Source organism: Sander lucioperca, chromosome 13 (genome assembly GCF_008315115.2).
Source record: "Sander lucioperca isolate FBNREF2018 chromosome 13, SLUC_FBN_1.2, whole genome shotgun sequence".
NCBI classification, from domain to species: domain Eukaryota; kingdom Metazoa; phylum Chordata; class Actinopteri; order Perciformes; family Percidae; genus Sander; species Sander lucioperca.
In genome coordinates this window covers 12,507,004-12,531,123 of record NC_050185.1, presented here as the reverse complement: position 1 = coordinate 12,531,123, position 24,120 = coordinate 12,507,004, and the positions used below count along the sequence as shown (strand labels likewise).

General features: G+C 38.9%; 3 protein-coding genes across 5 annotated transcripts; 1 reads left to right on the top strand and 2 right to left on the bottom strand.

Annotated features, from left to right (window-relative positions):
• Positions 1-572: 572 nt before the first annotated feature.
• On the bottom strand, positions 573-5,346 carry spag7 (sperm associated antigen 7). Its single transcript, XM_031320420.2, has 7 exons — positions 5,170-5,346; positions 3,666-3,733; positions 3,015-3,103; positions 2,817-2,901; positions 2,642-2,731; positions 1,723-1,879; positions 573-1,601 (listed from the first exon to the last, which is right to left on the bottom strand). Exons 1-7 carry the CDS (start codon positions 5,252-5,254, stop codon positions 1,486-1,488), a joined length of 690 nt encoding a protein of 229 aa, XP_031176280.1. The 5' UTR covers positions 5,255-5,346; the 3' UTR covers positions 573-1,485.
• Positions 5,347-7,380: 2,034 nt separating this feature from the next.
• On the top strand, positions 7,381-8,247 carry defbl2 (defensin, beta-like 2). The gene is made up of 3 exons (XM_035991070.1): positions 7,381-7,501; positions 7,801-7,912; positions 8,023-8,247. Exons 1-3 carry the CDS (start codon positions 7,444-7,446, stop codon positions 8,042-8,044), a joined length of 192 nt encoding a protein of 63 aa, XP_035846963.1. The 5' UTR covers positions 7,381-7,443; the 3' UTR covers positions 8,045-8,247.
• Positions 8,248-13,289: 5,042 nt separating this feature from the next.
• mepce (methylphosphate capping enzyme) lies at positions 13,290-22,001 on the bottom strand. Of its 3 annotated transcripts, none has more exons than XM_031320106.2 (5): positions 21,371-22,001; positions 18,820-20,669; positions 16,254-16,472; positions 15,978-16,101; positions 13,290-15,883 (listed from the first exon to the last, which is right to left on the bottom strand). In XM_031320106.2, the coding sequence occupies exons 2-5, from the start codon at positions 20,620-20,622 to the stop codon at positions 15,849-15,851; spliced, it is 2,181 nt and encodes a 726-aa protein (XP_031175966.1). In that variant the 5' UTR covers positions 20,623-20,669; positions 21,371-22,001; the 3' UTR covers positions 13,290-15,848. The 3 variants fall into 3 exon arrangements, with proteins under 3 accessions (XP_031175966.1, XP_031175967.1, XP_031175968.1); XM_031320107.2 differs by having other exon boundaries at positions 21,662-22,000; XM_031320108.2 differs by having other exon boundaries at positions 21,819-21,996.
• Positions 22,002-24,120: the final 2,119 nt, after the last annotated feature.

The following is a 24,120-nucleotide window of genomic DNA, read 5'->3' as shown; positions in this document are numbered from 1 at the left end:
TTGCATTCTAATGTTTTAGCTGGACATCATTTTAAGTATACTATTAAAAAAAATATATATATATATATATACATACATACGTACATAGAAATATAAATAAATAAATATATATAAATATGAGCTTTATGAGCTAGTTACTATATGTAATATAAATGTAGTGAAGTTAAATATTTGTAGAAGTACATAGTAGCTTAAAATTAAGAGTAAAAAGTGAAGTACAAGTGCCACTAGAGTAAATGCACTTAGTTATATTGCACCACTGCCAAATAATGACCATACATTACCCTCACCAACATCTGTGGGTCAGTTGATATACTGAACTTTAGGCAAGAGCGTATAGTAGATGACCAGTGAGTGCACTCATGATCAAGTCATTGTGCTATCTTCTATTACTTCCAGTGAAAGTGAAATTATCCCTGAATAATGCTGATTCAACTGTGGTCATTTTTGAGCCTGTATTTTGTGTTGTTGTATTGGATTAAATTATATTGTAAAACACCAAAAACAGTCTAAAACCAGCTAAAATTCACAAAGTAGGCCATGAAGAATTGAGGGCTAACATGCAGACAAAGACTTAATACTGTTCTCCATTTATTAACACACATGGGGGATAACAACGTGCAAACATGTTAAAATAGACATCAAGATGCCAAGAAACTTACTTGAAGATATGACAACCAAAAGAGATGTGACCAATATTCCTACAATGATTCTGGTACTCCTGCTCCCTATACTGTGATGCCTATTGCAAGCCATCGCCTGGCTTAATAATAAAGTAGTTTGTTTGGAGTAACAGCTTAATTCAGTGCAGATGTACATCGAAACAAAGAAAATCTCAGACTTAATCACAGATTCCTAAAATCCACAAAACTGTATTTTTTTAAAAATGGGATTCCTCTTGAGATGGAGGAAATGGCATGCTTCCAACTTACCAAAGATTTGAAACAGGTTGAGACTTAAAAAAAAACAAACCCAAATTAACCCAAAATAGATTAGATATTTTCCCTTTTATAAACTGCATTGGATAATTGGAACACTGACTTTTCAGCCATGAGTGGCCTAAAACTTTGCTTTCAGGATGTCATCCGGCCTGGCCATAGCTCAAAACTGTCAATATTTTAATAAAAATGTCACTTAAGATATCAGGTGTTTTTAAGTAGCTGTACACCCATAAACATTTTTTTTTTTTTTTTTAATCAAAACACGTTTCTTATACTGTATAGGGTCCAATCATGTGTGTGAGAATCTTAGATAGTTGAAAGAACGTCACAAGCAAATGTTAAAACACATATAGTATAGTAATCCAGCTCCTTGATCAGACACACCTAAGCATCCTCCACTAAACAAGATTTGGATTCAACAGCTGTCATACAAGTTACTTTAAATGTCTGAAGTACAAGATATTGCATTATAGGATGAATTAGACCGCTCACACACCCACACCCACACACACAACAGACAACAGAAAGCAAAAGTGGTGGAGTCTCAAGAACTGCTGCTGTGCGCCCCCGAGTCGTCCTCTTGCTTCTGCCGTTTCTTCGCTCGGATTTCATTCATGGCTTCCTCTATGGAGCGTGTGTCCCTCTTGTTGGCCACCGGCACTGGAAGAAAAAAAATACCAAAATAAGGAGTGAATAAAGAGGCGGAAGGAGAACTGTGGTTCGGATTAAGGTGTAAGTGAGGCAAAGCAATACAGTGATCAGTGCAACAACATTTACTCACCACAGCCATAAGCGCTGTTGGCCTCCAGTGTATGTGCTGCATCTTTTGCAGCTGAGGTGCCAATCAGGTGACTGTACTTGTCTCTGTAGTTGGAGTTGGGACATGTTTCTGCCTTCTTTGTCTGACTGGATGCGGTTTCTTCCAATGCAGCCTGTTCCTGCAGTGAAGAGGAAAGAAAAAGTCAGTCACAGATGAATCAACCCCATATACATAGTTAGATATCACCAATGTGAAATGCATTCTAGGAGTTCCTTGGCAGTAAAAATGTAAAGTGTTTATTTAAATATACCTGCTTCCTCTTAACCTGCCTCACTAGCTTTTACTTCAGTAAATTAATCAACACATTTCAATATCTCTCCTGAGAGGACAATGGGACTTGTAGCAGTCAACTGAAGATTATGCATATTACTGAATATAAACTTCATGTAAAGGGCAAAACAATAATGATATCCTTAGCCAAAGACCATTTGTGGTCAAGGTTATCTAAGTTAAGGCATCATTGTATTTCTTTATGCTCCATTGAAGTGACCTTCTGTGAAGAAATTGGGGTTTCTTTCATGATCATTTTCTCCCTCTATGCTTGTTGAGTCTGAACAAAATTGCATTGTATTTTGTTAATAAGAGGCTGACACAATAAATCTTTTACAGTGATTTTGTCCGTCTCCCTCTTTGCTTGTTTCACTTTGTGCTGCTGCAGCCTTTACGTGGATAGGATACCATTCAATTCAGACTTGTGAATTGAAAGTGATACAGTGATAGGCCCCCTAGTAAGATAGCCGCTTGGACTTTTACGTAAAAGTGAACAGGGTGCTTATTCAGACATGAGAACGACATGTTAACTTGCCATCAGATTAATGTAAAAGGGTGCATGTCTGAAATGGGCCTCAGTGAGAAAAAAAACAAACAAACAGAGTCTTACTTTTAATCTGCGCCGCTGCTCTGCCAGCTTGGGGTCCCACTCCTCTCCTTTGCGATAAGCTTCTAGCTCCTCATCTGATGGAGCAAACTCCTGCCATAGCACAAGGTGGAAATTAGTCACATTTCCCCACATTAATTCAATATCCAACACTGGATTAAAAGCAAAGTATTCAGACCTTCTTGAAAAGCATGACATAACGGCTCTCCTCGTCCTCTCCGAAAGAAAAAGAAGTCAGACCAGCCACTTCTGCAACATCATGCCTATAAGACAGAATGGAATGGCATGTTAATTGTTGTGAGCATATGATCAAACATGTCATGTTTTTTTGCGTAAAATGAGCTTATTGTAATTATCTGAAGTAATCACTACTTACAATATACTCCTTTCAATCTTCCCCATAGGATTGTATTTTCGTTTCTGTTGTGAACTATCTTGAATGAAATCCGACACTTCTTTCTCCATCTAAACGAGAGACAAAGGGAGTCAGTTTGTGTACTTTTAAATGTGATAAATACCGACAGTGGAGAAGGGAGGCCACAGGAGCTCTGTGTTAGAGCAGTGGCCACTTTATTATATAGACTTATACAATCTAATGCAATCCAATACAACTGTTCTGCCATAAGTCTATTTTTAGGGTGCCTGTAATGTTTATGTTGCCATTGTCATAAAGGTGTTAATTCAATTATATGTTTTAGCATTTATGTCACAGTTAAAGGTGGTTTTGTAGTGGACTGCATTATATTTAGGTGTTATAATATTCTGTCCCCCATATTTAAATAAAAAAGGCAAAAAATGAACAATTACTCAATACACTGAAGTCCAGTACAGCACCAGCTTTAACTATAACCTCGGTAATAAACATGTAATTGAATCTACACATTTCCAACAATGTCAACAAAAACTATCTATAATTATAAACGCTGTGAGTTGTATTGGGTTGCATTAGATTGTTGTGGTGTACCTAATAAAATGGCTACTGAGTGTATATTCAATAGTGTAACAGATGTGACACTTAAGCTCTCACCTTTTTCCTGAACTCGGCTTTCTTTCTTCTCTCATCTTCCTCCATCTTCTTGAGTCTTGCTGCTTGCTCTTCAAAAAGATATTAAAGAAATTAAAGTTTTCATGTCATGTGGTTTGTTTGTGTCCGATAGCGTTTAAAGTTTCCATCGTAAAACACAGATCACATAGTCTTACAGCTACAACCGGCCTGCTCATATTTTAAAGACTTAAGTCACGAAAAGGATAATCAAGAGACAGACTTCTTGTAATCCCAAAACCACATTTCCAGAACATTCAGGGAAAGTACACAGTGACTCAAATCCTATTATTTGTTGCACGTGTCTCCAGGCAAACAGCCTCTGATGTTTTATTGCAAGCCATACTCATAACAGTTAATGAAACAGATTTGGTTACTTTTTATCATCGCCGTCTTGTGGTTATGTCTTCACAACAACTTAAAATGAGATGACGTTTGTTTATTTGTAGCAACACTACACTTAGTATTGCCACAGTGTCACAGTTTTGTGCTGAGCTCTAAATAAGTACAGTTTCACGTGAGATCTGCAAACAGGAAATATTTTAACTAAAATTACTTAAAAAGTACTATTAAAATAGATAGGCCTATATATGGAGCCTAACAGAAACTGCTTTTCGTAACTCTGAAAGTCTCAAAAGGTAGCTTTCAGTAACTTTTAAATACACATGTGATTTACCATCTATCTAGTATTTATCACTACCAATTAACAAATATATGAATAATTATTATGTATACTTTTTTTTTTACATTATTCACTTTTGTCTACTTACAAAATGCCTTATAGCAAAGATAATGGTTTTTGAAAAGTAAAAGCTGTAAATTAATTGGCAGAGAGAAATGGTAGCTAAAACTATGACCATGAATGGAAATAATAGGATCTTACAAGAAATTGATATATAAAAGGTAGAGCACTATGAATGTTGAGAGGAAACTTATTTTCTATGTCAACATTCCGGAGGCTGCAGATGGACAGTGCTGGTTGTTTACATGGTGCTTAAAGGAGGTTTGTTATGTAACAGTACAGTAACAGCAGCGCCACTTGTATTCTGACTACCCTAACAGTTTGATCATGGTCTCAGATTTAATCCATTCATGAATATGAATAACGTTACACATCCAAGGATTTGGCCAGCAGTTATCGCCATTTTGATTGTATCGAATGTTTCAAAACAGTGAACCTTTTTTAACACAAGTCATTCTTAGTTCATAGTTATTCAGTGCATCTGAAAGCTTCTTTTCTCACATCACTAGTCTAGACTGTGACCTCGGGTCTGCGGCAGTCTGCAGACATGCGGGCTACATGATCCGTTGAGGCGGTACTAAACCATGGCCACACAGTGCAAGCTCAACTGGCCAATGGCAGCCCCAGAAGTGCTCTCTTCGCCTGTCCTTCTAATTTTTGACACAAATCTAAGTCCCTTATTATATCCATTTGGACTGTTTTAAAGTAACGCAAAACAAGTCCTTATTTATGCAAAACATGATGTACCTCGAGCCTTTCGTCGGGTTTCCTTGTCGCCGACTGTTGGAGGCTTTTCCATTGAGTTTAAGATTGAGCCTAGGAGGTCCGCCATCTTGGAATGATAGGGCACACGCACACCACTGTTTAGGGGAGGTTACTACAGGCAGGTCGATTTGTTGCTAAAAGTTGCTTAATGGCGTTGTGATGTCATTACGCAAAGACGTAAACTGTATCATACGTAAAATACACAATTACGTTACTCAAATTGACTAATATAAACACGTTTTTTATGATCAGATATTTTTTTTTTGTTATATAGGCTATATATGTAAGCCTATATAAGTTTGTTTATTCATATTTCACGATAACAACAACAAGGTTGAACAATTACAGCTAGCTCTTAAAGTGCATACTTTTTTTTTTTTAACCTATAGTAGCCTACCACTAACCAAACAATAGTACTCCGAACAGAATGTGTTTAAATGATTTGACCAAAAAATGTAGCTTGTTGTTTAGTTTGTCTTGTTGAAACCATGCTTCTTCTGCTGCATCTAACAATGATTGCTGCTGCTGCCTCTGGCTGGCTATTTAGCTGAGAATTGCAAGAGATTTGCAAATTGTATTAAAATCTCCCAGCATCTTTGCTTTGGGAGCTTTTAATAAAGTGTGCAGATCTTTTGTTTGTCCAATAATAAATATAGGTCTATAATACAGTAAATGCAACACTTTCAATGGGGCTATTTTGCATGAGTACTTTTACTTTTGATACTTTAAGTGCACTTTGCCACTAATACTTATACTTATGTACTCAAATATTTCTGTTATGTACTTAAGTAGCAAATGTATCACTCTCTATATAGAGAGAATGGCTTTCTGTACTATTGAAGCCCCACACAATGTGATTCACACTGATGAGATGTGTACTTTAAGCACACAATTGTATCCAGAGTAACCTTAAATCAACATTCACTGGAAGAAAACAATTTAATTTCTCTTTTTTTGTCATACATACAATATCTTAAAAACAAAGGAGTGTGCTGCAGTCATGGGATTTGAGATGGGAGAGCTTGAAAAAGTTGTTGTTCTTCTCAGGAAAAGTGCTTTTAAATTTGGCAGGTTGCTAAATGCTCTGATTTAGTCCAATGCTGAGCAAGGTAATGCTGCTCAGCTCCTCGTGCTCAGTTGGTTCCTGGTTTTCCCAGGCCTATGATCTATGATGGCAAAAAAGATAAGACTTGGACTGTTAGACTTAAGATTAATCACAGATCTGTGTGTGTGTGTGTGTGTGTGTGTGTGTGTGTGTGTGTGTGTGTGTGCGCGTGTGTGTGTGCGAGATAGAGAGAGTGAAAGAGAGAGAGAATACTCTCAGCTGTCCACAGTGACAGTGTGTCTTTGAGCTGTGAATGTTTCATCATTTTACAACAGTCATGCCTCACTGTCAATTTGAAGATAAGTCTTATCTCCAGTGTGTGTGTGTGTGTGTGTGTGTGTGTGTGTGTGTGTGTGTGTGTGAGAGAGAGAGAGAGAGAGAGAGAGAGAGAGAGAGATTAAACAAGCAAACATCTTAATAAGCACTAGGGGGCATGCTATACAATTATATGTCCATGTCTATCTATGCATATATGCCTTGTGTTGTTATTGTTTTGTTAACAATCCTCCCCTGTGTCACTGGAACAGCGTGTTTTGTGCTGTTTGATTGTAGTTTCACAGCATCAGCAATAACACATGAACTTTTGCCATATTCAGATGTGGGCAGAGCAGTGGTTGAACAGAAAACACAGCAGGACAGACAGAATTGTACTGCTTACTGTGTCTAAAACAAATAGATCAGTTAGTATTTCACCTATAATTACAACTTTTGGAGGGCTTGTTGTTTTGAAGGAGTCCTTTGTGGAACAGCCATATAGGGGTGTATGTAAGTACCAAAGAACGGACCCTTTTTCATTTTGATTTATCTGATGGTACAGGTAATTTATAGTATCTCAATCCCAGAACAGGTTGTATAATAAAGTATTGTTTTGCACAAAACACTTAACACATACAATTACAGTATGGTTCGTTGTTAAATGCCTAAAAGTAATCTTAAATTCTCAAGAAGCTGCAGCTGTGGACTAAACTGAATAAGCTGATAGTCCTGACTTTCAGCCCTCAGACTGCCCTCAGACTGCCATCATTCAGCGATACTTTGTTATTGTGATTTGGACAGAGCACGACAGACTCCTCCCCCGTGGGTTGAAATGCTGTATAAATGCAGCATCAGCCTGTCAACAACAGTGTCTGAAAGCTTATTGGTACCTAAACATGAAGGGACTGAGCTTGGTTCTCCTTGTGCTTCTCCTGATGCTCACAGTCGGGGAGGGTAAGCAATGGATACACCCATTTTCTTCCTGTGCGAGATCAAATCAAGATATGGCAAATGCTCAAACTACACTGTGCTCATTAGTGGGCTTGTTTGTGTGGCTCTGAGAAGAAGTCAAACAAATTATGACATCACAACTTGACAGTTTTTGTTAACCATTAAGTAATTGCAAATTTTGTTAAATTCTTTTTAAGATACATGGATATAATGTGATTAGTATATAAAACGAGTCCACAAGTTACGCCAATATTCATCAGAAATATGGGAAGAATTTATAATTCTTCTATAATTATCTACAGGCAATGATCCAGAAATGCAGTACTGGACATGTGGGTATAGAGGACTCTGCAGACGGTTCTGCTATGCTCAGGAGTACATCGTTGGTCATCACGGTTGCCCTCGAAGATACAGGTAGGCCTGCTAGGATCATAACTGTGCATACATTTAATTGCAGAGGCAGCATAGAAATGATTGCTAATTGTAAGATTATCTTACGCTGTACTGTCTGTACTCATTTTCAGGTGCTGTGCTGTGCGGTCTTAGCATCTGCATGCACCAGTATGAGGGCTGACATCTCCAGCACAGGATGCTGTGATCCTGGTCTACAGACGGCATTATTCTGGACAAACCATTTTGACAACGTTTCTCTCAATCAACCCCTCTTGGACATCTAAAATGCTTTTGAAGTGGATTTTATATACAGCTCATTTTACAGCTATTAGGTGTGCAGCTGCAATCCTGCTGCTCATAGATTTGTTTTTGTTGCTTGAAACCGTGTGACCGATCCTGTATCTCACATTTAATAACGTTTTATAATCAATCCTTTGTGAGCAGTCAGTTCGACTCTCTGAAATGCAGTGTTACCAATAAATGCATGGAAATAAATTGACTGATGCTTTGGTTTGTTGCCGTTCAGTTAGGGTAAACATCACTACCATCTTTAATTATACCGTGCCAAATGTAATGCAAAGTCATTCTTTAAGTTTAATATCTAAAATATAGTGTTAACACTAACTCTGAAGCCCATTACCCACTTGGCTTGACCTTATGGAAATAACAGCATGGAAAGCAGTCTGAGCTGAGTCTGGCATGCTTTCGCTCAGCGCTAGTGACAGGACACAATAATGGTCAAGCGACTGACCCAAATAGCTGTGATGGAATAGAGCTTTTGTGAATGAATTATTGTGTCTCTGTGTTTATCTTAATTCACCATTCTGTCTGTCTGGACAACACTGTCTGGAACAGACAGACAACGTCACAATCCACCATTGCAAAGCAAATTCATTGTCATATTGTCTGCCTTTCTTTGTCAAATATCTTTGTTGGTGAACTTTGGCTACATTTTATTTCATTTATTTAGGAAGCAATGTGACTATCAGCTGAAAACAAATTCCCCCCTGAGTTTAAGGCAACATCATCACTGGACAACAAGAAGTCATGATTCATTAGTAAATACCGACATCTAGTAACCAACTTACTATATGATTCAACATTTTATTGTCCATCTAGTTACTGAATGTTGTGCCAGAGTTAACAGAGCCAGGATCTGAAGATGGTTAATGACTGTTCCGGGCTAGTAGGTGTTAAAGGCATGGATGCTGCTATTTGTAAACACGAGCCGCTGTATTGTGCTGCCCTGCATTGTCATCTGAGTGGAATCTTTGTGCTATTCAGACAGTGCAGCGTGACCAAACTACAAAGGGGTAACCCCCCACAAACCTGTTTACACAAGGCTGTCTGTCTTCACAAAGCTGACAGCTTAAAACAGTAAGTTATTACAGGATGGATGTTTTTTTTTTTAACTGTAACAGTATAGACCTTTGTCACTGTAGATAAACTAGGGTTTGAAAATGCTGCGGGTGCTTTTTACAAGTTGAGAAGAAATCACATAGTAATATTCTAATGCTAGCAACAAACTGTGACCTTTAACACTGCAGCCCAAGTTAAGCACGGGTGCAGTTCCTCAAGTCTGAGTGACTTGTCAAAATAAAATGCTAATTAGAAATTATTTAGAGAAGAAATCACAGAGCCGACACTTGACTTCAACAATTGTGTCTGTACTGTTAAGTAAAAGTAGAGTTTTTGTCAAACTGAATGTTAATCTCATAATACTATAGGCCCAATAAACACATTGCATCATTAAGAAATATGTAAAGGATGATTTAAGATGATCTTTGACTTGTCTACATTATCTACATTTACTATTTATCCATATAAACATCATGCACTATAGTTTATTTCTGCTTTGGCGTTGAGAGTCATTCCGAAGACTTGTTTTCAAGTGAACAAAATAAAATGGCCTCCACTTCATTAGATGGAGCAGTGTAAGGTTGCACTCTGACCAATAAAAAACAACTTTTTACAACTTCCAGTTCCTCAACTAAGCGACTCAGAAATCCAGACTAGTCCTGAAACCACTCCAGCGTTGTTCTCAGCTGTGTGATTCGGGTAGCTGTTATGCTAAAGTCAGAGCACTTTAGATAATATTTTCTTAAAGGACTTTGACCAGTCTCTTGCATTTGAGAGGCATCTGTTGTGGTGCTGCCACCACTATAATCCAGTAGCTAGAGCGATGGCATTATCCAGGTGATGAGCAATACCTGGATTTCATTTGAAGTAGTGCTTGACATTCAGATTAGAGTTTAACTTTTTAGGGTCTATTAAGTGTCATTATACAAGCTCTAGCTAGAATGTCATAGCCTTGTACCGTTACAACCATAAAGGCCTGATTGATGGAGCGCTGTAGACAGTAACTTGTCCTCTCAAGTTCACTTGCTGATGATCTCTGAAGCTCTGTTAAGCGTGATTTATGCTTCTGCGTTAAATCTATGCCGTGGCTACGCACGTAGGTAGTGGAGGCACAGACCCTATGCCGGACCTTACGCTGTAGCCTGACGTGCACCCCTTCGAAAAATGTAACTACACATTGCGGCAACGCTTTGTTTCTCTCAGTATGCCTCTAGAGTCGGTACTTGCCCCGAAGCTAATTGCCGTCACTCTCTCACTCGCTCTACCAAACACGAGTGAGAGAGTGACGGCGATTAGCTTCTGAGCGAGTAACGACTCTAGAGGCGTAGTGAGAGAAACAAAGTGTCTCCCCTGTGCTTTCTGACCAAGGTGGAAAATCTGTATCAGGAAAAGTTAACCCTCTCCTTTATTTCATGTTATTTATGGAGAAGGAGAACGAGGAAATGAGTAGGGGGAAATGTAACGCTACCAAGCCACGGCCAAGCGGCGTGCGTCACTGCGACGTGTAGTTACATTTTTCAATAGGTGCACGTCAGGGTACGACGTAGGGTCCGTGCCTCCATGTACCTACGTACATAGCCAACGTGTAGATTTAACGCAGAAGCATAAATCACGCATTAAGATCAATTTCCAAAAGATGATTTTTTTTATTCCTCTTTTTAGTCAACTTTAGCATGGGTCCATAAACTTATGAGCACCACTGTATAAGTATATCATCTTAAGGATGCCTCTAAGGTCAATCTAGAGTATCACAGCATAGGGTCTGTATTCATGTACATGAGATATGTCTGTAAATGCATAAAGATTGTTTGTGGACAAATAATAATGCTTTGTACATTTTAAATTGAGTATTTCTAACAAATACAGAAAAAATTAAGATGAATGAATTCTTACTAAATGCCATTCCACATAACAGAAGTAACACCTGTAAAATGCTTTGCAATCCCCGACAATAGCCCTGCAATAAACATTATCATTGGGATGCTGTTGTATTATAATGTACAGGTTTTGTCGTTTGTGTCCAGACCCTGTTCCAACCTAACTTTGGACCGTAGTCCAAAGTAGTCACGTATACTTTTATAGGGAGACATAAACTGCATGAAATAACAATTCCCTTTATACAAGAGCAGGTCACAGGCCTGCACTTCCCACATACAGGAAATCAATCAACTTGACCTGTTTCCAGATGAAGTGGATGGATTAACTCACCGCTTCATTCAAAGTAGGTTAGTAACCTCTTTACAGATGCTGCGATGATCACTTCAATAAGAACACCTATGGGCAGACCAGCTGACTACTTGCTGAACATGTGAAAGGTAGCAAAATGTGAAAAAGCTGGCATAGATATATATCTGTATATTTAGTTTACTAATAAATACCTTAATGTCTGTACCACAAATTACATTTCAGTTGAATTACCTTAATAAAAAGGCTGTATAGCAAATACTGAACCACTGAATCTGGAACCCCTTTTAATCAATTTAAATGTAAAACACAGAGAAACATTCAGATATATCTTCTTATTCAGAGGCATACAAAACTAAATGCTTCCCTGACAGAATAGATATTTTATCCCAACAGTTTTCCCAGAAAATACAAAGAGGTTTTAGCTATTTCACTACAGCTATACAATTTCATACTTATATATACTATATACTACTAATACTATATATATACACTAATGTTAGAAAACTAATAAATGAGAAGTGGGTACGCAAAGGTATGACCATTGTTTTGTCAGGGCTTTATTGTTTCTGACAAAATATGTGATCAATATTTCATTACTAATGCTTAAGTCTTATAATTGGGTTATAACTACATAATTTAAAGATTAGCAGCCACTGAAAATTGCTCTGCTGTCCTGAAGGAAATCTCTGAGATTTTGTGTATGGGATGAGATAATAATTTAGAAAATGTGAGCATAGCGTTGGATGTTAAGTTTACTTTCCTTGGCATCCAGAGGTCTGCTGCGCAAAACAGAATAACTAAATTATTAAATAAAACCCATAACAGCTCTTTCTCTCAGCAAAAAGCCAGATGACCAAATGCAGTAATTCATCAAATCCATTTCTTTGGAATGGGTCCTCAAAGTTGCAAATACAAAACATGTAAATACATAAAACAAATACAATAGGGTGTGCTTTCACTGCAATTTTTCTGATCATATTGACTTTTGGTTTCTTTGCAACATGAAAACCTGGACCTGAAGGTTTTCTTAATTTTAATCCATCCTGCACTATAAAATTAATTCCGGTGATATGGTTTTGATTTTTGCTGGCTTTAAGGGCAGACGTACAATTTTGAAGAGCAAATATTGCACAAAATTGTGTTGTACACTACTATAACTTGAGATCTGAGCATTATACATTTGAAAAAGTAATATTTCTCACTGCCATTAAACCCTGTTGAAACAAGAGGTGTTATATCTCTTACGCCTGATTTTGTGTGTAATTTAATTTCATAAAATAAACATTACACAACTTTATGCAACATCTGGGGAGTACAAAAAGGTTTTACAGCACTGTTTATGACCACATGCAATTTCACATCTCCAGCAAAGACATGATTTAGCTTGGATACCTGGACTTCTGAGTCAGGCTTGTTGGGTTAAAATCTCTAAGATGTTGCTGCTGAGACAGTAAGGTGCAATCTTTCACATTTGTGGCAAAGCACTCTGTAGCTTTAAACTAGCTTTGTTTCCCAAATAAAATACTCAAGAAGGAAATCTTTTGTTAGTAATGCAAAAAAGCAAAATGCCCTTGAAGATACAGCTGTGGGCTAAATTTGAGCCTGAGAAACCGACTGTCTTAGTTTAGGAGAAAGGTGTGATTTGGTGCCCTGTGCTGTGTCTGACTGAGGTTGACTGAGGTTGAAGCCAATCCTCTTTCAATTGAGAATGCAACCTAAAGCTTTATTGTATAGGTTAATCGGTGTTCCACAACTTGTTATAAAAAGTTTGATGGAATAAGTATTAAATATCTTTTTCTATTTTGAAGAATTTAAAAAGATAAAGTGAAATGAGAGTGCATTAACAACAACAATCCTTTCAAATGGTTTATAAAAAAATAAAGAGCCAATCTAACAATCCATGTGCCTGCCAGGACAGAACAAAGCAAACACATCAGAACATTGCAATGTACATATTCATTTGTTGTTACAGAGCTGGATTAGCAGTTTGTTTTAGGACAAAAACTCTGACTCACTCACAAATTGGCAGAGAACATTTGAAAACACACCAAAAAAAAAAAAAAACACTGGAAAATGACAAAAGCAGTTATGAACTTAATATTGACAACAGTAAAACAAAATTTGCTAACTTATTTACATTGATCACTTACTAAAATAGAAACCTATCATCCATCTTCTCCATCATCTCCTACTCTACTATGCCAAATGCTGTAATTGAACCAGTCACAAAAAAGGAAGCTTTTTAGTCCCAGCCATTTACAATGAAAGGTTGTAGATGAGCGATGCTCAGTGCGCACACCAGTAAAGATACAATCACAAAGACTAACTACCCATAAAATAGTTTGGCAGAGCTTCAATACAAACAGCCTATTAATATTTCAAATGGTAAAAAGTCATATGGATATATTTCAGTCATTTTACTAACAATCCATTTTCTACAAATGTAAGTTTTTGTTCCGTCTTACAGAAGTTGATTTCAACTCAGGAGCTCAAAAGTGATTCTGATACTGTTTGAATTAATGCCTGTCCAGTGGTGATGATCAGACCACACAAAACACTGCATGTGTCGGATTTATACAGCACTGAAGACGCTGTAGCAACTCTCTAATGACAGGCCTCTGCCTTAAATCTTACACTCAATTATACTCTCTGTCATTGTAAACAACATATAAAACGGTAGGGCTATGGCTTAACTGTCATTAAAAAAATATGTTTGATCACTGCATGCTACAGATTTACCTTGCTAAATAGTCCTTGTGGTTTCTGTGCTAAATGATTGAGCTGAGCCAACACCTGGGTGTCAGCACAGCTTAAATGTGCCCCCTACCATTAGGATGGAGCATTGAAAAGGCTTAAAAAACCCAAGGAGTGATTTGTTGCTTCCTAAACAGTCCAAACTCTCAAGTAAATTACACAGGCCTGAAGGTTTACATTCAAAAAGCCAAAACTCCTTTCTTGAAAATGTAGATATCTGATTTTTCCACTTGTACTTGGGGATTTAACATTTTAGCTGATGTCAGATTTGAGGTACCATATTAAGTACTCTTCCCAGTGGTAGTAGGCCTGAGTAAACTACATACCTCCTCCATGTCATAATAACAGAATCTAATATTTGATGACATTCATCATGACTGTTACAAAGAAAAAAAAGAGACAATACCTTGAAGACATGCTGGCTGGGCACTGGGTAAGCTTTCACTAGTTGTAGTTTAGTTTAGGCAGTTTACTGGATGGCTGTTCTGTTTTGTATGTTTTTGGCTGTATTCAGTGCACCTTTTTCATTGCATTATTGTCTTTATCACTTAGACAAGCCACTTTTCACTTCATAGCGTCTTAGGTTTGTGCAATTTAGGAGCTTTTCATACTGTCCATGGCAAAATGTGGACTTACATCATTTTCACAGCTCTGTAACATATTAAAGTTAATTCAGCTCTAAGGCCTATTTTGCAAAAATAATGACAAAACAAACTATATATTAGGGTTGGAAAATGGGACAGATATATCAGCTACAGACAATGTATGGCTGATGGAATTTGTTTGGCTGTTTTAAATTCACCAAAATATTTGCATTTATACGTCCCACCACAACGGGATTCAAGGCTTCAAACATGATGCAGATATGTAACCACAAAGAGCACAATTTCTATGCCATCAGTAGTTGCAATGGAGCCGGCAATATGAGGCTTCATTCATAACCTGCATAGTGTCATACACAGCATAAAGATTACCTGCACTCCAGTGTGGCTTTTTAAAAGACATCATATCAGTATGATCTGTGTAATGGCTTTGGAATCCAGTGGTGTACTGCGGTTTTGCAAGTGCAACACACAGTTGGTCACATGGAGCTAATGTAGTGAATACACCATCAATCACCACTTAACGTGGATATGCTGGCCAATTGGAAAAAGTCTGCCCTATTGCCCAACCCTAATATGTAAACTTTATGTTGATGCGGTGGCACAGAACAGTAATGAAAACAAAGTTTTGAAAGTAAAGATATATGGCCAAAGATTTTCAAACACATGTTATGGCCTTGCATCAAACTGGAGCATCATTAGCACTAGGATGGCCCAAGGAAAGAATCAGCTAAGCACCTCTTCTACAGTCTGGCCCAGCTATGATGTCCAGGTTATACACTGTGGAGTCCTATCCAAGTTCACTCCATACTCTTTAAGAATTTGTAGTCACAGAGGATTCTGATAGATACCTCTTCTTGACACATCTCATCTTTACAAAATTGATTCCACTTTTGGTCCCATTCTCATTTCTGAATTTCATCTTCAGCGTCTGAAAAGCTGGAGTAACTGTTAAGGACACAGATGATTCCTTGCAGTCCAGGGCAGCTGGCTGGCTTCTTTGTATGGTGGTGGCTTAGGCTACTCACATTCAGTGATCTTCAAGGCAGGAGCGGTCATTTGTGAAATAAGTAGATTGGCCTCTGAAAACCTGTTGCAATGGGGAGAAAAAAAAGTTGAAAATGACATCAAGTGGTGGATCACATGTAATGCATACATTTGTTCTGACAAATTAGAATATTTACCTCTTATTGAACACTTGGGGGCCCCAAGGTACTCAGAACTGGTGAAGCCCACCTCTGTTGTAAGGTATGATGAAAACTGGTCAGGTTTGAGGCGGATGCTGTGAAAGTTCCTGCTAATATTATCCTGTCAAGTGAGAGGGAAAACGAATATTTTAGCCAATCAAACAAAGCTTTAAAAATCACAAAGGGCACCTGGTATATCCCAAGTATTTTTGCTGTGTTACAAAAGTCATGGTGTGCATCACAACAGCCCTCTTAGTCATCTTAGTTTCTTACCGTCAGCTTCTTCCTCCTCACATAGGACTCCCAGGGCTGTGGCTCCAGAATGAACATGCCTCCAGGACGGAGATGTTTGTAGACTCTCTTGAAGAGCCGCATGAGGCCACTGTCTCCCCAGTTCAGGTGAACCCATTTGGTAACGCTCAGGCACAGGATCACGTCGTACTCTGGACGCTGAGTCAAAAGAAGATTATCGTTCTCCAGTACATAATTGGCCTAAAAGGAGAGAAGAGGGGCAGTGAGAAAAAACATGGCCTTGACAGGACAAACTATTTTGTGCTACTATCAGCACCATGACTGTAATAAAGTCAAGATTTTTTTCTGAAACAAGCACATTAGGGGTATGGCCACAGCTGGAAATCTGGTATTTGAAAATCTTATTTTTTGTTTTTGTTTGGAGGCCACAGTTCGGAGACAAAAGGAATTTAAAGATATATATTTAAAAAAAAAAAAAAAAAAAAAAGAGAGACAGACCATAACACTGAGCAACATAAACAAACACAGGAGCTACGGAGGAAGAATACCCACCAAATTTTACTGCTGCTCTGTGAAACCATTTGACTTACAAATGGTGCAAGATTAATATGAAAGCGTGTGTCGAGAAGTCCAGAAAGGGATTTGTTGTAATAATAAATGTATCACTTTGAGTCATGTATCAAGTAAAAAAAATTAAAAAAAAAAACTTGGCTCCACCTTCTCAAATATGGAGATACATGGACTGATATGTATTATTAATGCAGAATGAGAAACAGTTGAGGAGAAACAGAAGGAGAGTGTTATTTGATCCTGATCACTATTTAAACAGAAGGCAACTGGGAACAAAGTTTGGGAAACTTGATTATCAGAACAGACCTTTTTCACAGTAGACATTTTCAAATGTAATATCAGGAAAAGACACCGGTGTTATTAGCAATAGCTGGGGTTTGGTCTACCGCACATCCAAGAAATGTTATCGAGAGTCAAGATGAGAAACCTTTACATTTGAAAGAGAAAATCTGACGTAACATTTGTCAAATTCTCAATCAAAGGTGGCACTGATAGGCCAATGCCAAATGCTTCTAGCCATATTGCAACATCACCCTGGCGAAAAGGACAGACTGCTTCCTCTTTCCTGCTTCCATCTTTCAGTTCTCAAAATCACTGGCAGCGTCAGGGAATAGTGAGCCTCTGAATGGAAACACACACAAGGTGTGCAACAGACGTAAGGGTGGACAAACTAGTAACAGTAATTCCCTCCATTATCACAGCTTGAGCAAGTGAAGATAAACTCAAGACAATAAGAGTGACTCAGAAAATCAAACGGGTGCAGATGCTTCCTTATTAAAGGATCTAACCATAACAAAAATCTGGCCAACATGATTGATTTATATATCTGTATTGAATTATAAGAGGGGAGAAACCTGTGTCCTTATGACTGGGAGCGGAGTAGCTTTTGGTAAACACGAAAACAACTGCATTAAAAATGTAATTAATCTGTTTTCATTGATTCCCAGATATATTTAAACTCCCAAAGTTGTTAAAACTTTCCAACAGTGCACTTTCCAACCATGCATATGTGCCATGCCAATGTCCTGAAAGATCTACAGTACATGATTTATTCACCTTTGTAGGCCTAATCACAATCATTTAAAAAAAGGAAATCAGTAACACAAATATATGCATACTTAATTTTAATATCAATTTATACTCAATTACAATGTTAACTTGCATGCAATTGAATACTTCTATTCATTCTCATGCTAAGTTTATACCATATGCATCTTGTGTAGATATGCTACATGATGGAACTGACCGACCGTGCTGTGACAACGCTATCCCTAATCTAGAAGCAAGACAATTATCATCAGGTTGCAGGGAGAGTAAGTGGGTGCACAAATTATGTCAAGTTCTCTTGTGAATTCAGTCAGACCTCAGAGTGTTTCTTGTAAAATGCAGCCACTCTCCTATAAGTCTTTTTGGATACGTTTTAATAGGTTTTACAATGGACAGGGGCTGGTTTCTTTTAGGGCTGCACAATTAATCGCAATTTTAATCCAAATCGCAATATGGATTAGTACAATATCCAAATGGCATGGGGGCGCAATATTTGTTAGAGGCAAAATATGTTGTTGAATTAAGTATGGTGCTGCAGAGACGTCCCAGCCTACAAATCCTATCCTACAGACTAAAGAAGAAAAAAAAAATTCTTTGTTTGGTACAGATCCTAGCAAAAATCACACTATTATTTATTTTCCTTTTAAATTTGAATATTTTTCAATGAAAATGAGAATAATGATACAAAAATTATCATTCCCACCAATATTGTAAATCATATCGCAATTGCAATATCAGTAAAAAATAAATCACAATTACATATTTTTCTCATATCATGCAGCCCTAGTTTCTGTACATCATGCTGCTACCTTAGTCTTAATGAATATATAACATGCAGACATAATGCATGCAGCATGTAATTGTGAGGTAATGATTTTATTTTGGCCTTCATCTAAGCTCCCAAGATGCAAAAACATGGGAACCTCATTCATGCTGCCACCAGATGTTCACACAGGCAATGCCGTCTTACCTTGATGAAGGACACATTTGAGGGGAACTCTCCGGGCCGTGTGGTGGATGTTTCTGTTAGTGGAGGTGCAGCAATGGGGCCCCTGGAGATCCGTAGGGACACGGGAAAAGAGCAGCTCACAGAGTGATCAGCGGGGGGTGAATCACAATCTTCCTGCTCCATTACCTCTGTTTTGTCGCCCTGCCTCTGGGTCCCCGCCTCATCTGTGTGACAGGAGTCATTGTCATTTGCAACCTCTGCAGGGCCACTTTCTCCTTTCACCGGTTTACCGTTTTCATCCCTGCTCTCTGCTTCATTGTGCTTCTTGTCTGTGCCTGTGAGACTCTCATTTCCATTCCTCGCCTGCTTAGTGCTCTTTTTCTCCTGCATCGCATGCCTGGCCTCTTGGGTCTGCAGTTCAGACAGATAATGTCTGATGTTCTTACGAGCTGCATGTACCAGACCACTGTCAATATCCAGGCCCAATATGCGGGCAGGTCTTAGCATTTTGGCAATATAGAGTGTTAGGTGGCCTGAGTTGCACCCCAAATCTAGAACGTCTTTACCTTCAAACCATTCGGGACGAAGCACACGTACCCGTGCGTCTTCACTAGCGCCTGGGTTGCGGTAGCCATAATACTTGTTGTAGTTCCCATACTGGAACTTCTTCTGTTGCTCCTTCGCCTGGGTGTGGGGCTGCTGGTGCTGGCGACCTCCTGGCCCTGTTTTGGAACCACTCCTTGGTGTGTGGAAGGACTGGAAATTTCTCGATGTACCACAATTCCTGTCTACAGATACTGACTTTCCAATTGGCGTAGAATGGGTCACAGGGGCCTCCATTTTGCCAGAGTTGCGCCTACGCTTGCGTCTGCTTGTGTGCTGGTTTGGTGCCCCCGATGTGGAGGAAGTGGAATCCTCTATAGAAACAGATGTCATCTCCTCCTTGCAGCTGGCTGAGTTGTCAGCTGAGTGCTCATGGGAATCCCCTGCGACACTGGAGAAACTGTTGGACTCTTTGGAGACATCTAGAGCAGAACATGAGGCTAACATACCTGGAAGCAGTGTGGAGGTGCCAGTTTTAACCTCACTTTTTCCTGATTCTGAGAGGTTGATCTGTGTGGTTGAAATCCCACCTCCTCCTCCTCCTCCTCCTCCTCCTCCTCCATGGTGTCTATTGCGGTGTCTCTTCCTGCCACCACTTTTGAAGGGGGACACCAAAAAGCTGCTGCCTGCTATCCCGCTGTTCAGGTTCAGTGGATCTGTGATATCTCTGGGAATGAGTATTTCCACAGGGTCTCGACTCTTCGCTGGCAGCGGGGAGGATTTGGGCGTCTCTGCATTGAGTGCCCTGTTGACCTCCTCATCCAGCAGGCTGTTGAGATTCAGTGGGTCAAAAATGTTCCCACCCAGGAGGAAGTTGGTAGGCAGGACGGAGTCACTCTCAGAGTTGGCCCTTCGTCTCCTCTTGCCAGATGTCGGATGCTTGAAACTAGCGGTTGCTGTGTAGCGGCGCTTTGTTAGTTTTGTTTGTTGCTGTTGTTTGGAATGATGAAAGCTGTTCCTGCGATTGATGTTATTCTCGTTCCCTCTGGCTCCCTGTCCAGCATCGTCTGAGTGGGTAAGCGCATCAGTCGTGCTGATGTGTTTTGGAGAGGCTTCAGGGCCTGAGACAGGACAAGCAGCTGCAAAATCAGGGGTGGCAGCAGTACCCTCCACCATCACAGTTATATTGCTGTATCCTCCAGTACATTCTGAGAGCTGCAGAGATGAAGTTGAGCTGGCCTGTGGACTGCCAGTTTTTACAGTATCCTCATCAACAGACATCACTTCTGGTTTTCAGGACTGATGCAGACATAGAAATTATTCTGGATCTGAAAGTCAGAAAAAAAAAATCTGTCAAATAAAAAACTTGAATAGTATAAATCACGTGAGGTATGGTGAACAACAATACATAAAAGTAGGTTATTGCTTCAATCACACACAATCAGAACTACAATGCAGTCACTCATACAATTTACTATTTTATGCTTTTGAGATTTTCACACTTGAGTCAAGGGACCTGCACCTCAAAAAATGAGGGTTAGTTAAAGTACACGTTTTGGTCAATCACTTTGCATTTACAGAAGAAGATGTACCAGATGACTCTTTACTCTCAGTCATATCCTAACATAGCAGTGTTTCCTCTGTATTCATTTAGCAGTGCTGCACCACCACAGCATGGAAATTACCACCACTGCAAACATAGCCTATGTTTAATATTGTAATTTAGCGTTAATGTTATCTATAACTAAACTAAGTGTAGTCCACCTGCTTTTATAAGTAACGACTATATAATAAAAGATATGTTGAACATTAGAACCTCAACTTTAAACATAACTTAGACACAAACAGCAAAATATATGAGACATAATAATTACTACCAAAAGCAACACAGCTGTCTTAAAATTACAGAGGAAACACTGCATAGTGTTACAATAATAACAGTCCCCGCTTTAGATGCGGTGTCTGGGACTACGTCATTATTAGATTGCGAATCTGACATCTAAAGCGTGTCTACTCAGGGGTTACTGACCTGAAAAGTTTAGGAGTCCTCCCTGTGTTGGATAGTTATCTAGTTAGCAAGCTAGCTCTTAGCTTCTCTATTGCGGGCCAGAAGACTGAAACGTCGACTAAACGTTCAGCTCCACTCCGGCCAAAAATACGATACTAGACAAACAGTCAACTACCCAGCTCGATGTGCTGCTGCCTGAACCCCCCTAAAATCGTGATACACATTGTTAAAAGTAATACTATCTACCAGGTGTCTATCTCTACACATACAGTCAACAGTTTAGTGTAGTCACCATCAAACTAACAGTCTCACCTCACAGTTCTCCCCGCCTCCGGCCGGACTGTCACTACCGCGCACTCTCTCGACTCGAGCTAACGTTAGCGTAGCTAGCACTCAAGTGTTCCTACATCAATACAACGGTGGCAAGCAACGCAAACAAACAAGTAAACACAGAGCGGGTATCCCGTAGTAGTCATCCCGCAGTTAGGGGCTCCTCTGCCCTCCAAACTGTCTTGTCGACTTCTTCAGTGAACTCCTAGTCGCCCAGTGTCTGGCAGGTTGGTGAATAAATTATTCCATTCGCTGATAGAGTCGGCATGGCGGCGCATCCGGGCTCCAAACTGTCCAAGATGACAGGGGCGGAAATCTCTGACTGGAGGAGAGCTCCGTCTCTGGGCTATTATAATGAGCCTCACTGATCCTCATGCTAGTAAGTAAGGCTGCAACCACTATCGATTAAGTCAATTATTGTTAACATGATATAAGATAAAAAAAACAAAAAAAAAACAGAGAAATCCTGCAAATCCTGTGAAAATGTAAATGTTTAGCATTTCCCCGGCTACATTAACATTACTTAGCTGTTAAACTTTAACAAAATGGACAATCATTTTTTATTTCAATCGATTTGACCAATCGTTCCAGTCCAAACATTACTAATACAACACATTACATTGTGGTGTTATAGTATCCATATAAGGTTAGGCCTGTTGTTTTACTTATAATATATTTTCAACTCAAAATGCAGTTCTGTCCATGTGAGTACAGTCTATGGTGTAAACATAGGCAACAATTTGTGTTTTGTGGATAACTCATTACTGACAAGCAGGAACATTTTCTTTCTGAACATTCTAAATACCATAGCAAGACCTTCATGTATGCAGCCAAGTCCTCCTCAGACTTGTATTTGTTTTATTTTTATACTTTAATAAATATTTTTCATTAGATTAGTCAACAAACAGGAAGATTTTACTGAGATATTCTGCAACAATTTCTAGTGTTTATTGATAAATTCAATCTACAGAACTTACTAATGACTAGAATTTAATGTTTAAAGTGCATTTTTGAGGAATAGAAAGATCGCAGCCTCTTGCAGTTAGATTAAGGAGGCTAAATCCTTCATCATCTTTTTCACTTTTGTCTTCTCTCCGCACAGATGTAGGAGTGACCATGAATGCAACTTCAAGCTCCTGGTAAGGTAGCACACAAAATCATTGCCAAATTTTGGATGTTGCTATATGCCAGTTCAATTTAAAGACTACTTTGTTATTCTGTTTACCACCGCATCGCAGGCATGGCTACAATCCACAAACCAGTTGTTGGTGCTTTGGTTTTGATGACACCCTCACAGTAAACTTCAAGGCCACAATCTACAAGGTAGGCTTGTTCACCCTATCATTGCTTCCCTGACCAGTGTCTAGAGTAAGCCTGAAACTAGAGCTCTGGATGTGAACTGAGGTAGCAGGACGGCTTATGTCACTTCCATCCACATAATTGTGGCCGTTCACCACAACATTTCAGCCATTGACAGTGTTTGATAAAGGCCAATGTTGAAGATACAGTGGTCCTGTATTAGAGCAGCACATTGGCCAGTGCTGCTGAAACCAAACAGATTCTCAAGATGACTTACAGCTTTTATTTGACCCACCTGTCGTCTCAATGGTCTTTGTGACCTCTTGGTGGTGAGGATGAAAGTTTTACACCTTAATGGTATAGATAAATATTGTATACACATAAGTTACATGCTTTATGCAGGTTTACTACCGATACAACTATCATATGTGTGTTAGTGCCATATATGTTGTTTTATGATTTTATGGTGAAACAAAATAGGATAACAAAAGAGTAAGATTGGCAAACATCACTGTTTGCAAAGTACTTTGTTTACTTAGTCCCATGCTAATAATCAGCTTTCTATCAAGATATATCAAATTAAGGTATCAGTATACTTAAAGTCTGGGATTACAGTTCATCTTTGGTATATGTATGGCGATGCAGAAAATATTCAAGTGATACTGGTCAGTGAAGCTAAGTATCAGAATGAGGTTTTACCAGCTGAAGGTCTCCAAATAATCTATAAATTGTAAAGTTTTATATATGCAATTTAGTGATGTTTTGCTCTGTTATGTCAGTTTCTTTCTGTGGAAACACTACAATGAGGGGCAGACCAGTACTGTATAGTCTATATCCTTGACGTTCCACTTCCAGGATTGCTCTGTTGCCGACTGAAATTCCGCCGGATTACACTAATTTAGGCCGGATATCCGTTCCCTTGGGCTTTCTTTGTGTTGGCATTTTAAACTCCGGTCGATTTATGAGGACTATGGTTAACCTTTTCTCAGATCTCTGCAGAATAAATCCAGACAGCTAGCTAGACTATCTGTCTAATCTGAGTTTTCTGTTGCACGACTAAAACAACTTTTGAATGTACACATGTTCCACCAAAACATGTTCCTTCCTGAGCCTATTTTGCAGTGGCACCGTGGCTCTGCCCG